This window comes from Fistularia commersonii, chromosome 2 (genome assembly GCF_037954325.1).
Source record: "Fistularia commersonii isolate RoL2024-O1a breed Wild chromosome 2, RoL_Fcom_v1.0, whole genome shotgun sequence".
In the NCBI taxonomy this organism is placed as follows: domain Eukaryota; kingdom Metazoa; phylum Chordata; class Actinopteri; order Syngnathiformes; family Fistulariidae; genus Fistularia; species Fistularia commersonii.
In genome coordinates this window covers 16,092,953-16,110,384 of record NC_141285.1, presented here as the reverse complement: position 1 = coordinate 16,110,384, position 17,432 = coordinate 16,092,953, and the positions used below count along the sequence as shown (strand labels likewise).

Here is a 17,432-nt window from a genome sequence, read left to right as displayed (position 1 = left end):
TCTGAAGTATACGAATACATTGCTACCCATACCTAGATATAGTGTGAATTGACATTTCCAGTGTATTACACAAATCCCGACTCCTACAAATTTGTCAGTTTCCCAGTAACATCTTAACCCTAGTTACTTACTACATTTTTGCTTTTGTGCTCAGGAACAGTCTTTTGAATGATTAAAGATAAAAACATATATTCATGAAGAGCATGAATTCACATTAATTGGAATTGAACACTTGTAAACCTTGGGATAATATTACGGGTTTTGATCCCTTTATACATCACCTTCACTTTTATCAGACATGCAGAAATAACATCTGATTATTTGTGCTGCCATTGAAAGAAGGATAAGGTGATTGTGTAATATATGCATTTTTGTAGTACAAACCTCTTGGAAGTGTTCAAGATTTGTGCGTTACTACAAATTTTCACACTGGTTGATAAAGCTTGACTAATTCTCATCTAATTATAGTAAATGCACTCAAATAAGGAAAAGACACATTGACTCACTAAAATTAAATCACTTTATTTAAAAACAAAATATAACCTACACTACACTTTTAAAAAAGCCAGTTTCCTTCTTTGTACAGAACATCTTATAGGACAAGCAGTTTTAAAAATGATGCTATATGAACAATACAAAGACAGGAAGGTCATTTAATTTGATTGTTCCAATATCTAGGAATTTGATGTGAACTTGTTCCCAGTCCAACATCTGATATGTAGACCTGTCTCGACCGCAGGCATGCAAACAAGTGAACAATGTCAATGAAAGTCAAATGATGGAAAATAATCCCCATTAACTACAGTGGGGCCAATAGCCACATAAAAGAAAATCACTCTCTATCAGGACAGCTCCATAAGAGCAAATAACATCCAACAAATATATACCTTAAAATTATCTCCTGGACAATATAGGAATGTAGTGCTGGTTCATCTTTTTTTATGGCTGGCAAAACCAGTACAAGCATGAAAGAAGAAAAAAAGTCACTGACAACTGAAAAGCTTAAATACTACTGACTGACTTGGTGTAAGCTACACATTAGTGGGGTAATCTTTAATAAAACAGTTAATAGCTTCTCACACACAAATGTCAAACAACTCAGCTGAGTAGTGACACAATATGACAATTTGTATCATGAGTTGAAGAAACTCAGAAAAAAAAAATGTAAAACTGTACCTAGGCAGTATAATTTAGTGGCAACTTGCAATAATTGTCCAATATCATTTGTCTACGATACAAAAAAAGCAAACAAACAAAAATGCTTCTCATTTATGACAGTTACGATATTTGTTTGGTAACCTCAACATCAAATCTGATGTGCCAATAGTGTATTCTCCAAGGTGAATACCACATGCTACCCAGTCATATCAAAATACACAAACGGGTTCAAGTTTTGATTTGACTTTTTTTTTTTTAATCATCAGGAATGTAACAATTGTGATAGTGGTTGCATGGCACACAACATATCTACCAACGCATGCCTCTTTAATGATTTTCAAAGGCCAAGCATTTTAATAATGTCAATACTTCCTTCATAAAGTTACTTATTTAGAAATAATTATCAGCCCACTTCAATATGAAAAAAATTAACACAGTTGGGCTTTCTGTGTGATAGATGCTTAAATAACAGGTTTAGTGAGCATTAAGTGTGTATTGGGCAAATATTGCCCATCAAAGAAAAAGGCCCATGGAAAAATGGCAAGGACTTGCTCAAGCCAGGAGTGTGGCTGAAACAGAGGCTTGGCGCAGGACATATTGTATCTCAACCCTGCTATTCCTATGATTTTTTTTTAACAAGTCATGCTTATAAAAAGTCATAAGTATACATACACAGAGATGGTTAAGTTTGGGGTTTACTGTTTGTGTGTTTTCATTGAAAACAAGTATTTGACTCTGAGGAAATAAATCATACAGAAAATACAGCTGTTGACAACATTTGAAGTAGAATGTTAATCAATTAATAATTTAATCAAAGAAAAACTGAAACAAAGCAGACCTTTGGCATTTGATGGGTCAGTTTCTTTAGATAGAGATCTGGGTAAGATGTGACTGAACGGACTGCCTTGATGGACACGTCACCCTGCCCACATGGTTTAAGTGCCCCCACAGTCTCATTTAGTGCAGAACATTGTTTGATTTGAGGCCACAAGGATATTGTTTCAGTACAGCAAAATCAGAAACACAAAATTGCTTATTTTTAATTTTTCCTTTTTTTAACTAACAACTTACAGTGTGCTGTGACTAAAGAACTGCACCGCACTGAGCAGGAGCTGCAGTTTCTTCACAAGATCTCAGAAGGAAAAGCCTTCATTCCTGAGATTGAGAATACAGTGATGATAGGTCTAAAGAAAAGCTTTTTTAATCATGTTTTTAACTAGCACAGCAGCAATTTACATTGCTAAAACAGTTCAAAAATATTTTTTTCCTTATATATTGATTAGGTTTTTAGAATAATGAAACTCTGCAAGCAAACAATGTTCTAGACGATGTGTCTTTTGCAGAGAAAAAAAATGTTAGAATATCTAATATCTAACACTTCAAACCTTTGCACAGTAGTGTATGTACATACTGTGTTGGTGTTCATTAGCTATCAGCTGTGTGATTTAACTAAAGATTACTAAGGTTATTACTTATCAGAAGGTAGTGCAGAGTAATGTAACAAATTAGCAGCAGTAAGTTGAGCAGTGTTGACAGATATGTTGGTTAGTGCACACCACATTGACAAGTGTGTGTGTGTGTGTGTGTGTGTGTGTGTGTGTGTGTGTGTGTGTGTGTGTGTGTGTGTGTGTGTGTGTTTGTGTATTGAGGAGGTGGGGGTATCTCTTTCTACAGTCATGGCTGAGTCCCTTTGAATCACTAGGTTCTCAGGGTGTCATTCTCTGGAGAAAAGAGAGCATCCAGGCCCAGAGCTTGATTGTCCAGTATATCGTTGTCTGACTTCGGCTTTTTAAAGAGGGATGGAAGATTTCGGATGTGAACCTCCTTCCTGAACTGTTGGCAAAGAGCTTTCTGTTGGTAGAGAGAGGAGAGGGTAAACCCAACAATGCAAAAGTTACACAGATGATTTCCTAACAGTGAATGATGTGGTAGAGTTGCTCTGAGATTCTGGCTGCTAACTTCACAAGTCTCCCAATACAGTCTGACAACACCACAGGGCGATGATTTGCACTTGTATATTGGAGCTGTTGAAACTGAGGTATATATACTCGGGCAATGCTGACATCTAGTGGTAAAATGTGACATTACCCCAACAGTTCCTGCGATGAGCTTCTTGAACTGGTCTTTCCTTTTTTTGTCTCCGACCTTTTGGGCTACAGGATCTAACAGCCGGTGATCATAAAGGTCCAGAGACTCCACACTGATGTCGGGAATTTGGGTCATCACTGCTCTCAGCTCCATATAACGAGGCCGCTAAAATGGATAGAAAGACAGGCACATAGACATCCCCATTCAATATTCTAGAACTAAAATAAGAAATCTCTATGACAGGTCTTGCATAATGTCAATCCTTAATGAGTCGACAAGTGCAGTTATGTCGTTTTTGTCAGTTTATTCTCACCAGGTTTTCATAGATTAACATGGCAAGCTGAGAGAGGGTAGAGTTGCAGACTTCGTGCTGCCCATGTGTCTGAAGGCCCCTCAGAACACTGGTAAAGAACCAAGTTACTGCCTCTGGAAGAAGATTTCCCCCAACCACCTGTACAGACGAAGTAAATGTGAGGATGCAGAGGAAAATAAAAAATAAAAAGATCTTTATATTAAAGAATAAACCTTAAAATGGCTCCATTTCCAGTCCACAGGCAGGGAGTTGTAGATAGAGCGAAGGGTCATCACTGCATTGACTTAAAATACTTTGTATGTAACAAAATGGGGTTTTGCACAGTCTACACAAACCCTTTATTTGCAGTGAACCTTTTGAGATGTTGTTTGAGAGTTTTATGCAGGATACTGCACATACTGTGACAATTTTAACAAACCACCTTGGTGCACTAGGTGAATGGTTTTCTTCACCAGCCTTTACCGAGCCACTGAAGATCATTTTACAGTTGACCTTTTTTGTGCCATCTTACTGTAAACAAATGCGGAGCTGATGATAGTCCAAAAATACATAATATTCCCAAACAAGCTATTTTCAGAAAATACAGCTTTAAGACTGGCTTTGACAATGTGTACTAGTTTTGTAGTACTAAAAGACTAACATAGAGACTCCTATTGAATGGTTTGTGCACTGGTTGTGCTACCTGCCGCAGAAGAGTCCAGCAGACAATGGAAGCAGTGCGGTGACAGTTAGTGGTGTCCTTCCATGACAGCGAGGTGAAGGACAGGGTCAGTAGGGTCATGTAGATGTTCTGGAAAAAATATTTAATGAGTTCTAGGCCTGTGAGCAGTGGTAACACTGTCAACTCAAGTAGTCCTGACCTCATGCTTCATCAAGCATTTTCCCAGCTCAGTAAGCTCTTCTGTGGGCTGTGCAGGAGACACCGTCTGGACTGAATCCATCATCATGTCTTCCTCTGAAAAGTCACGTCTTACAGTTTTAACTGAATTTATCTGAAAAAATTCAAAGCAGCTTCTTGTATCTTGTCGCTCACCATCAATGTCCTCCTTGTTGGCTGCTGGTTCAGGCACTTTTCTTGAAATACAGCTCACAGCTAAATGGAAAGAGGATAAGTATTTTTTAAGACTGATTTTCTTTTTAAAGACTTGTCAGATATCTACCTACAGAAATCTACTGTCTAATAGAACTGTATTAGTCTGCATTTAACAGTTAAGCCATGGTATTGTTGATAATTTGCTTTTTAATAAAAAAAAAAAATCACAGGGGCAAGTACCTTTAGAGATTAAACCATGCAAACAGTTGTTAATAATAAATAACAACATTTTTGTTGTTTTAGAAGGTATATCCAGTAGGCAAACCATCCTATTTATCATAGTGACACAAAACACCAGAATTCAACTGAATTTAAAAGACTCTGTTGTTATGTATAATAACTCTAGTAATTTAGCAGCAGTGACTGGCAAAGGGATTAGTATGATTTTCAATAAATATTGCCTGATTAAAAATTGCATAAATATCACACTTTTGGCATTACCCTTAAACCATTGAACTTTGCTTGATGTGACAAATTTTCAAATGATTGACAATTCAAAAATGACCTTGGACTGCTCTGACATGCGGTGTAACTCCATGTAATAATGAGACTTACTGAGAAGATCCAGGATCTCCCTGGTTAGCAGGCGCACAAGCTGCTCCTCCAACATCTCCTGTGTCACCTGACTCTCCTGACACACCACCTCCTGCTCATCTTCCCCACTAGAGAAGATTTTTGTCACCTTTAGTATCAACCCAGTATCAACATTAGTTCCTCCATGTAATTAGTGGAGGCTTGTAACTGATGCAACTTTATTAATCAGTTACCCAAATCAAAACTAACGAAACCAAAACCAAAATGAAACTAATTTTCTCATAAGTATTTTTCATATGTTAACATCTCACACTGTGACATAAATTATGTTTGAACTAGGATGATCAAGCGCAAATCTCATAAGTTAAAAACAGCTTACTTGACTGAAGTCCTCTGGTTGATGACCTGCCACTTGTTGTTCAGGCTCTTTAGTATTTACCAAATGCAAACATGTGAGAGTAAGGCAAAAAAAAGTTAACTGTTAGATGACCATAGGGCAATTTTATTTCCTCAGTAATTTATTAGATTCAGAGGTGTTACCTGCAGCATGTAGGCAAAGAGGGGGCTCAGGAGGGGGCAGAGCAGAGTGTTGTAGCATTCCTGAGGACATGACTGCACCAACTGCTTTAGAAATAACCGTAATGCTGGTTAAGGACTTTTGATATTCCACCAACAGCAATAAAGAATTTACCATTTTTGAAAAATCACATTAATTGTTAAATATTGAGTTTTGGGATGGTTCAGAAAATGAATGACTATAGGCAGAAATAAATTAGGCTAATTGAGCTGTTTTTGAGCAATTTCTCACCTGTATTTCTTTTCAAGTTGCCTTGTTCATACCCTAATTCAAATATGAGTGAACTAATAACACTAGCAAGTCAGTTTGCAATGGTGAAACTTCCAAATTCCTCTGTTTGCCTTACCAGGTAGAACTAGGGCAATTTCACAATATGACTTAAATTTGAAAGGGTTTTAACCAGGAAAAAAGCTGAACTTGTTTAACCAAAAACAAAACATCACTAGATGCCTCATCAAACCATTGGTTTCATGCTGTTTTATCAAGCCAAGGTCTGATCAAGAATATCAAATCAAACAAGGATATGAATCATTGGTCGAAGTCTGTGGTCAGGCACAAATTCAAGGGAGACAAACGCAGAGGCAGCAATCTCTTCACCCAACCTCTCAATGTTGTAGAATTCCTGCTGTAGAGAAAGTCCTGCATTTCCAAGAATATGAAAGCTAGAGAGGAGAGAGAGGATGTAGAATTCAGGTGCAATTCAAAAATAAACACTAAAAATACATATTTGCGTAGTTAACTTCAACAGCTCCAATTCAGTTCTCACCAGTTGTCATATAACAGACTGAAGAAGCTCTGCATGCGTTCCAGGTTTGTTCTATACACAGGAGAATCATTTATATCCAGGAGAGGCTGACAGAGACCTGGAGATAGGATGGTAATTAAGATTGCTTGAACTTAATATTTTCAACTTAAAGTTTACGTGTGCAGCTACAGAATAAAAAAAGTCTAACCAAGAACCACATTTTTCTCTGAATCCATCATGTCATGGGCCCTGGAGAAGGTCTCGCTCAAACGTGCCCTGTTCTCTGGTGTAAATAAACAGTTTTGAGTCCTGCGGTGACATAAGCAAAAGAATCTTAAATCAGTGACATCAGAGTAATACAGGAGATAATTACAGAACATTTGGCTATTGTAAAGAAAGGGGTTATCAGTGTGACTAATTGTGTCTCAGAATTTGCTGGAATGTTAGATTTGACACTGGTTTGTAAATACAGTAAAACCTATTTGGTAAAACATCTCAGTTTCACAAACTTTTGATTATTCCAATGACATGGTTTGCCTTTTCTTAAATTCCGAGAATTTTGAAATTTGGGTGGAAATTGGACATGTTTACCTACCGAATGAGGGCCAGTATGTTGGGCAGCAAGACCAGGAACTGGGCAGAAAAGGGGTTTCTGTAAATTGGGTCTCCAGCAGGAGTATAGCCCATGATAAAGCCACCAGTCTTAGCCTCCTCCTGATCAGCAGGCCAACGAGCCCGCTTGACCACACCGAGCATGGCACACAAACAGAAGCCAATCTGAAAAGATAAAGAACGTGAAATAAAAAAAAAGAAAAAGCAACTACATATTGTGACATATGACATTTGACTTCTGAAAAGAGAGCATAATAGGAAACCAAGTGACAATAATTCAGTCACTACAGAATATTAATTTCTCGACAGCTTACAACCAATTTTCTTACCCGCCCTCGGTTGAGGCCTGCTGTGTCTGCTTCTTTACTTTGCTCAGTGACGACCTGATCAGCTCCTATAAAGGACAGGAACACAGCGGGATTCCACAGTACACTGCGAGAAAAAGACAGCCTTGCAGTTAGTGGTGACATCTAAAGCTCTTTTCATTTCATACTTGAAAGCTGGAATCATAACGCACTGCTTCATCTCATCCGAGGTCCACTCTGCAACTACAGAAGCCATGAGTTCCTCTAGAAAAGCCTTCTGCTTTTCAAAGTCTTTGAATTGATTGCTGATCAGCACCAGAGACTCCATCAGTGAACATTTCTCCATGTGAGTCAGCGCGACATTGCTTGAGAACAGCTTCTTGACGTGATTGTAAAACATGTCAAAACAAGGCTGCAGAGGTAAAAGAAAAAACGAAAAAAGAGTGACATCTCTTATTTCATGCTTAACCTGAAAAGTCAAGTAAAAGTGAGCCACCGTGTTTCACAGACTTTTCATCTCCAACATTGATATTGGATATTTACCAAAATGAACTGTGGATAATCCCTGCAAATCTTGATAATGGATGAACAGGCGTGCCTCCTCACATTATTTACAGCTCGGGTTCGAGGAGCCTAAACAGATGAATACATGTTTAACATTTAATGTGAAATATTAAGACAGGTGTTGATATTTAGCTCTGTCAAAGTTACTCACCTTATTTTCCTGACCAACTTCAAATGTGATAGATTTAAAGAGCTGTAGGGCCAAAAAGATGCTTAATGTATTACCTGAGAATCAAATATCTACACAAGTTATTCCAAAGCCGCAGTGGGTGTGTATAGCTATCTGCACATCAATGCAAACACAGTATGTAGAAAAAAAATATGAAATCAGAGTATGCAAATTTATTACTGGTGTGACAGTCAATGAACTTATGATTTGTAAAGTTTTAAATTGATCAATGAATATTTAATTTGCATTTAGCATCTTGAAGAGACAAAAGTCAAGATCTTCCCATTTCTTTGTCATCAAATATTAATATTTTCAGGTATATTTACCTCTATATGGAAGCAAGTTGGATGTTTCTGGATTGCTGATATTTGATCATTTTGCACAGTGTGAGATACTGATTTTACAAATAAATCCAAATTGTGTAGACTAATATATTGATCAGGAAAATCTTGGGAATCAGATGTGATCAACCCTGTGCACTCCTATTATTTGTGATTGATAGTAGGAAGGCAATCTTTGTCACTGTTTAAAAAATGCGAGCCAGTTTTTGTTGGTGTGTCTTGAGATGCAAGTGACATGCAGCTACACTATTTTACGCATCAGAATAACAGGACATAAAAATCACATTGGTTATTTAGCAGTCAACTCTTTGCTGCTGTCACTGGTGTTTTCCTGTAGCTTTTTAACACTTAAACCAGCAACTGCTAATTAGAGGGAACTATTTGTGTGTCAGTCATTTACATAAGAGAGGAAATGAGGACACAGCACCTGACAGGACAGCTTAAGTATTCATGATGCAATTTTAATATATCTGCATCTTTGGGCAAAATACTGATAATTGCAGATACATGGAAAACTATCAAGGAACTAAGTGTTTTGACTGACCTTGTACAGAACCTGTGACACAAAGTGGGACCGATGTGTGGCAAAAGGAAAGAGAGCTGAGACATTGGTTAGCACACAGGACAAGATGAGCGGATCCTTGGTGTCATAGTTCAGCACAGCCTGCAGTAGCTCAATGCTCTTATCAATGGGCAACTTCTATAAAGAAACAAAAAGAGGGAGAGGGCAGAACTTCACACCTTTACCATTGCTATCTTTTCCCATGCTCCTTTGTTCTAATGTCAGCATATCAGCTTACCTCCTCTGGAAGGTGTTTGAATATCTGTCCAACCATGCACTCCAGGAAGACTGTCATGGCATCCCACTGGACCACAGACGGAGACAGAAGGGAGCACAGGCCTTCAGATGTCTTGTCTAACATGTAAAGGGAATAGGAGAAATAAGGTGAGATAAAACAAAAATTATACACATACATATCTAGATAAGAACTTGGCTTTGCCTTTTTTATAGTTTGATAAAATGCTTGGTTAATCACAGAGCCTAAAAGACAATCAGTTTCTCAAATGCTCAATACGGCACTTACATGTGGCATCTCCAACATCACTAGGGCTGGCAATTTGAAATTGCAACCATTCTGCTGCTATGTTAAAGGCTTCCAGTGGAACCATGCGACATGCAGTCCTCACCACCTCCCCATTCTGTGCTCGGAAAGCTGTGAAGGTTGAAAATAATCATGAAAATCATCAAGATACAAAAACTAAAATATAAATAACATTAAGTATATAGTGCTTGTAGTACGAACAGTTAAAAAACAAGTTGAAGTCCTCATCGCTGTCAAAGTCCACACGTGAGTACTGACAGCTCGGGTTATTATTTCTGGATGGAAACCCAGTCTGTAAAGAAAAGAACCTTTAACATCCTTTTTGACCACAAAACACTCTGGGATTGATGAACACACCCACCTTCACTAGGTTTGTCATTGACACTCTAAGAAACTTTATGGCCATCTCCCTGACAACTACTTCCTGTGACAGAGTTTCGTGTCTGAACAGAGCCCCCCAGGTTGCAAGAGTGGATGACCTTAAAAACTGTTGAGGTGAAGGGGGAAAATAAAAAAAACAAGGGATTTTAAAAAAAAAAGTGAAAAAAAAAAAGAGTTAGGGAATTCACATTCATGTTGTTTGAAATGAATTATATCATGTATTGGTGATTGAGACTTAGTCTCACCAGACTGGAATGTGTAGTAAAGGCTAAAAGGGCTTCGATGTACTTGCTGAGATTTGTGGGTACTTCAACCTCCACATCTGACCCCTAGAAAGACAACGTGATGTTTTCTTTTGTCATTTCAAAACCTTAAACGTACATAATAAGTTGTGTGAGTGAAGAGTGAAGAAAATACTATAATTACCAACTCACCACTAGAGAGCAAAGCTGGCTTCCCAGAGCGCACAGCACCTGACATAACCTCTTTAGAAACACATAGCGCCGCTCTACCACTTCAACCGCTCTTAAAAAAAAAAAAAAATACAAGTTACCACTAAATATTCAGCATGATCTCTATGCCTGTGTGCTGCACAGTGATCATGTCAAACTACTTACTGTGCATCAGAATGTTCTAGTCCATCTGCTGACCTACAGACAGACACAACCGATCTGAGATGATGAAAAAGCAGAATATGAAGAGGAATGATGGCGAGAGAGACAGTTATACTCACTGGGCTGCTGATAGAATGCAACGGATTGCCACATCATCAAACAGCAGCATGAACGGCTTCCTGTCCTCAAGCTTGCCCTGTGGCAGAACATCATGCCATGTCATAGTCAGCTTATAATCAAAAGAATCACATTTATCGAAAAGAAACTGCAGTTTTTATTAGTGGCACATTTTGTGTTTAGTTGGAAAATAAAATTTACTAAATTACCAGCAAAATATTGGTAGATACTTAATTTTACAATTTATGCAAAGTTAAAGTATGCAGTAATGCTGATGTGAAAAGACTTCTTTTCTCATCTTTTTTTCTTTTCCATGCCACAGTTTCTGGCCTAACTGCCGGATGGGCCATCTGGCAGTGACTGGCCTGGTGTGTTTGGATCTGTGTAACTAAGGGTTGTGTGCATGACATGGCTACTGTAAATTTGTTCAGTCAGAGAGAGCGGATTGAATCATGAAATTGGTGGGGGGAAAAAAAAAAAATTGAAGGGATCACAACGATTGAAAATGAGAAGAAACTAGGGGAAAAAAGACCAGGAAAAAAAAAACATCTTGAGGCCAGGAGTGAGAGTCCGCCCTGATGGTTTCTTCTTGTTGCCACATTAAAGTGCATCCTTTTCAGGGTTATCTCAAGTTTATATAGAATCTTACTTCAGAAGACTCTTTTGACTGGAGATGTATTATTTACAGTGGTCAGCTAAAGTCTGAATTTGATAGTTGCTCTGAAGCACAGGTGACTGACACTTGAAGCCACCAGATCACAAACATTGAGGCGTATTTGACATATATTCTCTTATGGTTTCAGAAATATTCTTCTTGACTGAGAATGACAGACTATTTTAAGAATTTTAATGAGGTGATTATAGGTCTTTTTTACCCTCTGTAAGTCAGTCACATCACATTATTTATGGAAATATTTTGGTATGCAATTTTGGAAGCCCTCATACAGTTGGAGATTTTTTTTTCACTGAACACATTCATGAATATAATAGTAAAATTGCAAAGATTAGAGTAAGGCAGATGATTAACTGTTGCAAAATTAAAAAGAAGAAGAATAGTCAGATTGCACAGGAAAGCAAACTTTTCAGTAGTAAATATTGAATTCCCAACAGTGATGCTTTCCTTCATGTAACAGCTCAGCTATCATAAGGAACCATTTCTGGCCAGCTTTCTTTACCTTGAGAATCATGCTAGAGCGCATGTCACCGAAGACCAAAAACCACAGGGCTGCTAATTAACTAATGAAATCTAATCTTGCCTGGCAGCAGAAATGCACTTAACGTTCATTGATACGGATGGTGTGATTGTGGGAAAAAAAAGGCAGAGTGTTTGGGTCTCAAGCCAGCCCTGTCTTCTAGGTCACAACCCACTTATCCCCACAGCTAAGAATGGGAGTCGCCTTCGACAGACTGGAAATTACGACTCAGTTTCCCCCAAGGAAATTTTGGCAGAGGATGGTATGTTGCTTGCTCAATCGCCCCTTTAACAATCCCCATAAAGAGATAAAACTGGGCTTAACGGTCTCCAGCATCCCTGAGGTCTGCCATTTAAGAACATGAGGCTACCAGTGCTCACAGTCAAAAACAGATGCAATGGATGAAAGCAGCTTTGCCAATAAAACAACAATTCGTTTTGTAGCTTCTGGACCTCAAACAAGAATTGCTTAAAGAGACAGTATAGCCAAATATGAACAGCACTGATAGAAATGTAAAAACAAGACTGAAAACTTGAAAGTCCCACTGAGATTCACTTTTCAAGAAGCAAATCACATCAGCACATCATTAACTATGCATCATCACAACATTGCACGTCAGTGGATATTCTATTATATTTTTGAAAAAGGTATCATAGATTAAATCTGCTTTAGGTGTTTTAATGACAGACTGTATGTAATCATTCAAAAACATTCTGAAACATGAAAAGTGTAGTGAATCTTTGTCTTAAAATGTTTGGAGGTTCAGACTGCAGATGTTCAATCACAAAAGAAAATAATGCTCAAGAGGATGTTAACATACAGCTACTGTGCACAAGCTCCGATGATCAAAATTACCTCAGACAGACGCACAGATCTGTTGGTGTAGAGCAGTGTTATTTCCAACTATTCTCCCTTCTTGTCATTCAGCAAGTTTGATTGATTGAGATATTATTAAGAGGCAGATCAAATTAATTAAACCTTAACTTCCATATAGGAGAGAAAATGCCCTTCAGGTTCATGCAAAACTTTTGAGAAATTTGTCACCAACCTTTCGACTGATGGCAATGAGCAGACACTCCGCTGCCTCCAGCTGCAGCTCAGGCTCACTTATGAGCAGACAAAAGATCTCCAGTAGATGACAGTTTCTACAAGTTATGTGCAGCAGAGAGACCCAGTCTACATAGCCAGCAAGTGTGTTCAGTGTAGCAACCGCAACGCGACAGTGCGCTCGGGCCTGTGTATTGCGGGAGGACACAAGCAGAAAGTGGTCAAGTGTTGGTATCTTAACTGAGCAAAACAAGGAAATTTGCTATGTATTTTATGGATTAGGTGTTGTATATTTGTCTTACCTTCATTTCATGTCCTGGTAATCCTTTCTAAATAAAACATCAGGAAAATATGAGTCATGTCTTTTAAATGAGTCCTCAATCAGTAACCGTCAATCCATTAACTGAATGCAAATAAGTAAATGTTTTGTTTCGTCAACCTTACTTATCAACCATGCATTCTTTCATTCATTGGCTGTACCACTTATCCTGCACCGGAGTTTCCAATGTTTCTTTATATACACCATACAATTATATATGCTGACAAGACCTCACTGACCAGTTTGCGGTAGTCCTCAACATTGAGTTGCAGAATGGCAATCATGAAGTTGAAGATGCTCTCCATGTTTTGTGTGAGAGTCTGCTGAATGTCTCTGCGGCGCTGGTGGGGTAACGTCTGAAAGGTGATCACATCCTCGGCAAGCCTCAGCAGGATAAGCATCACCAGCTCTGTCTGTGCTTCCTATTAAACATTCAATTTCAGGTTTACTTTCTCTCCCAAAACAGCCTTTGAATCACCTTGCATAGCTGTGTTCTACTACTCAAACATAATGAAGTCCTGGAAGGGTGACAAAAAAAATTGTGAGAATTTCAAAAGCTCTTTGGACGCAGGGATAGAGATTTTGCAGTATAATGCTAGTGGGAATGTGTTATAATGGAGGATTTGTGTGTGGGGAGTCAAGCCTTGGTATAATTCAATTCAATCATGTGGCAAAAATTATTTTTAATTTTAAAAATCATATTTTAAAATTGTAAAAATTATTATATAATATTTATTTAATCCCTGAGAGACTAGGATTTGTAGTATTCAGCAACCTTTTTAAGTAATTTAAAAAGTAAACATAAAAAGTACTGAATAATAAATAATTACTCTTTAGTTGAATAGAAGGTAGAAAAAAAAACACCAGAAGCAGCAATTTTCCTCAATATTGTAACTCACTCCTTGGCTGGTGAGAGTTTCCATTTCTTTCAGCATGTCTGGCCAATGTTGTGGCCATTCCCTTTTTATCATTTCCACTATGATTCGGGAGAGGGCATCTTTGACATGGCTTTCCTCCTCCAAGATGGAATGAGTACCCTGAAAAATGGGGCATGTAAGTTTTATCAGATCTAAATGATTTGCATGAATTTACAGGTTCGATAATACTTACATTTGATAACAGCTGCATGGCACACTCCTTTACCTGGACTTTCTCTTGTTGCTGCATATTGTTCCATTTGAATCTGTTATAAAAAAATAAAAATAAACAAGCCCCTTTTAAAATTGAAATTCATCAGTGAGTTATGTTCTAAAACTGATGAATAATACAAATCAAATGCTTACTTGATGACATGCTCCAAAACTTGCAAACCAAAGTGTCTCACTATTGCTGGCTGGGCTTTGTCGGCTAACCGTAATCCACAGGGGACACAAATGGAGCTTGACTCTTTAAACTCTTCACAAAACTGGTAATAGAAGTAGAAATTGTCCAACATTTTAATATAAACACTATAGTATAATACTTTATAGATCGTGCTACATATCAACCCAAACAACAAACATTCATTCATAATAACGCACAACTAGTTCATCCACGTACATAGTAACGTTCGCCAAATATGCTAGGAGCGTGGCTGCGTTTAGTGCCACAGCTAACCGAGTAGTTTACCTGCCAACTAAGTTAGCTATTGAAGTCATATCAATGTGCCATTTGTGAAATTGGAGCCCACATCAAATCGAACTCTCGCAACATACAGCACTGCAATTATGTACGTTAATGACTAGCTCGAAGAAAATGTGAAGGAATGAGTGAATGAGAGGCGACAATGCATATGACGGTAAGCAGACGACCATGACATCGCCCGCAATGCATCTCTCTCCCCCCACCCCCGATATACCTTAACATGAGAGCAAAATGGGCCATAGAACTACTACTACACAGTAATGACAGAATCCACAATATTTATCCAGCTAATTTTACGCCGGCATCTCATTCTGTTTTCACATCAGCTCAAAAATATTAAGTTCAACAAGCTAGCCGTTAGCTAGCAATCATAACGATGTTACCTTTAGGGCCTCCAGTCGGTAAATTTGGCTTGTTTCTGCATCCATCATTACATTTACTGCTTTGACAAGCTGTTCGCACACGGCGTCCACCTGGTTAGCCATGGCTGCAGGTAGCGGCTGGCACGAAAAAGAGGAGTTCCCTTATGCAAAACACCTGAACGACAGAGAACTGCGTCCGTTCCAACGTGCACAAAATGTGCGGCGTGTATTGGTTTGAGCGTCACGCTCGCCGTTGAATGTGAATGCTGGGATTTGTATTTCATTCGAAGATTTTGTTTTTAATTCCAACGATGTCTCACTTCTGAGTCCTTACTCGATCCAAAATACAGGTCGGGTGCTAAAGTGTTCTCGACAAATACATATTGATAGATGAAAACAAAAAAATGAAGCAAAATATTCAATTATTCTTTTGTCCCAAAGTGTGCCAAAGTATAGCATGACACTGTATGTGTAATAGCAGTTCATTTTATTTAAACACTATGTTTAACAAAAAACTACAACTTTGTTGACTTACATTACAATAAGCACATGTCAAAGCCCCAATGAAGAATATACATATTGTTTTAATGGACATTGACATCAGACATTGTGTAACAGCTATTGTAACAGAGAATACTGGATAACCACATTTTCACTTTATTTCACTTTACGACAAACACTTATACAGTCTGTGCCAAACTGGACAATTTAGATGTATTGCTAAACATACTTTCATACTTTTATAATGTGCACTCTTTGAGGTTTAAGCCTAATCTTGATGTGAGCTGGTCATTTTGTAAAAAGCTGTAAGATATTACTTCCACTTTATTGTCTCTAACAAAGTGATTTTCGAGTGAGCTCTGTGAATTGTATTGAGAATATTACAGATTCATGATTATGATCAGAAAACGGAAAGTGTAGCCCAACCTCATGATAATCCTTGATCCTAAATATTAGAGATATAAGTGTAGTCTCAAAAGACAATCCTGTTTTCACTAACCTTTCCAACAAATCGAAACAGTTTTATGAAACCTGTGTGACCAAAACTTAGTCTTCTTTTTTTCCCGGCTGCTCGCTTCAGGAGTCGCCACAGCAAATCATCTGCCTCCATCTAACCCTAATTTCTACATCCTCTCGCCTCACACCATCTAACTTCATGTCCTCTCTCACTGCCTCCAGAAATATCCCCTCTGGTCTTCTTGTTGGCCTCCTGCTTGGTAGTTCAAACCACAGTATTCCTCTGCCCAAATATTCCACATCCGTCCTCTGTGTATGTCCAGACCATCTCAGTCTCACATCTCTGATTTAATCTCCAGAACATCTTACATGTGCTGTCCCACAGATGGGCTGGTTCCTGTTCCTATTTATTCTCGTGGCTCCCAAAGAAAATCTCAATATCTCAAAAGGCAGTGTCAATTTGTTTTATAGTAAATAGTTAATCTTCAAAAAAGCAGAATTGGCATTCACATATTGTATTTATTTTACTCTGAATGTATAGCTATCAGTGCCTGAGATCCTCAATCCGTCCCAAACAAAATACCTATATATGTAGTAAACTCTTGCCAGCAGCTGTATCCGTTTTTTAATTATTTTTTTTTTACAAATTATTGTTGGACACATATAGTATAAACGGATGTACATATTTACAAACAAACATGGCAAAGTAGAATCGAATTTCAATGACACAACGGGTATGAGGAAGCATAGGGACATTTGTGTGTATGCGATCGCTTAACTGTGCAAGTTGATAGTATTAAAGGTTTGTGAGAAATGTTTAATTCTAGAAGAAAAAGAAATAAATAAAAATAAATAGATAAATAAATGGCAAGGGGAATATTATATGTATTCAACTTAGTGGTTCAAAATGAATCTCATCCATAAAACTCCATATTTTTTGGTTTGGGGATTTTTCCATAAGTTTCTAAGATTTTTTATATAATTCAAAATCGTTTATAAAGAACGTAAAATTGGGGGATCATTTTTTTCATTCGGTTTTTCTGTATGAAGAACTTGGCCAGGCCAAAAATAACATTGACACAGAATTCATCTCTTTTGCTGCTTAAAAGTAAACCAAATGTTATATCATCTCTTGAGAAACAAATTGGTACATTTGTCTATAAACCATTTTTGAGTTTTTGCCCAAAAGCCCTGTACTTTTTTGCATGAGAAAAAAA

General features: G+C 37.9%; 1 protein-coding gene across 3 annotated transcripts; it reads right to left on the bottom strand.

Annotated features, from left to right (window-relative positions):
• Positions 1-505: 505 nt before the first annotated feature.
• On the bottom strand, positions 506-15,476 carry xpo5 (exportin 5). Of its 3 annotated transcripts, XR_015107931.1 has the most exons (34): positions 15,280-15,476; positions 14,557-14,678; positions 14,384-14,456; positions 14,173-14,310; positions 13,513-13,695; positions 13,257-13,283; positions 12,956-13,141; positions 10,717-10,793; positions 10,601-10,633; positions 10,418-10,508; positions 10,229-10,312; positions 9,964-10,089; positions 9,804-9,894; positions 9,585-9,713; positions 9,300-9,415; positions 9,044-9,199; positions 8,141-8,182; positions 7,969-8,058; positions 7,638-7,837; positions 7,450-7,552; positions 7,104-7,285; positions 6,717-6,817; positions 6,530-6,626; positions 6,290-6,425; positions 5,727-5,825; positions 5,566-5,612; positions 5,208-5,314; positions 4,593-4,652; positions 4,420-4,514; positions 4,242-4,349; positions 3,560-3,697; positions 3,247-3,411; positions 2,796-3,009; positions 506-2,743 (listed from the first exon to the last, which is right to left on the bottom strand). XR_015107931.1 is itself a non-coding variant. In XM_086170440.1 (33 exons), exons 1-33 carry the CDS (start codon positions 15,379-15,381, stop codon positions 2,857-2,859), a joined length of 3,657 nt encoding a protein of 1,218 aa, XP_086026566.1. In that variant the 5' UTR covers positions 15,382-15,476; the 3' UTR covers positions 506-2,856. The 3 variants fall into 3 exon arrangements, 1 of the variants encoding a protein (XP_086026566.1); XM_086170440.1 differs by having other exon boundaries at positions 506-3,009; XR_015107932.1 differs by lacking the exons at positions 506-2,743; positions 2,796-3,009 and having other exon boundaries at positions 3,389-3,411; positions 3,560-3,672.
• Between the last annotated feature and the right edge of the window lie 1,956 nt (positions 15,477-17,432).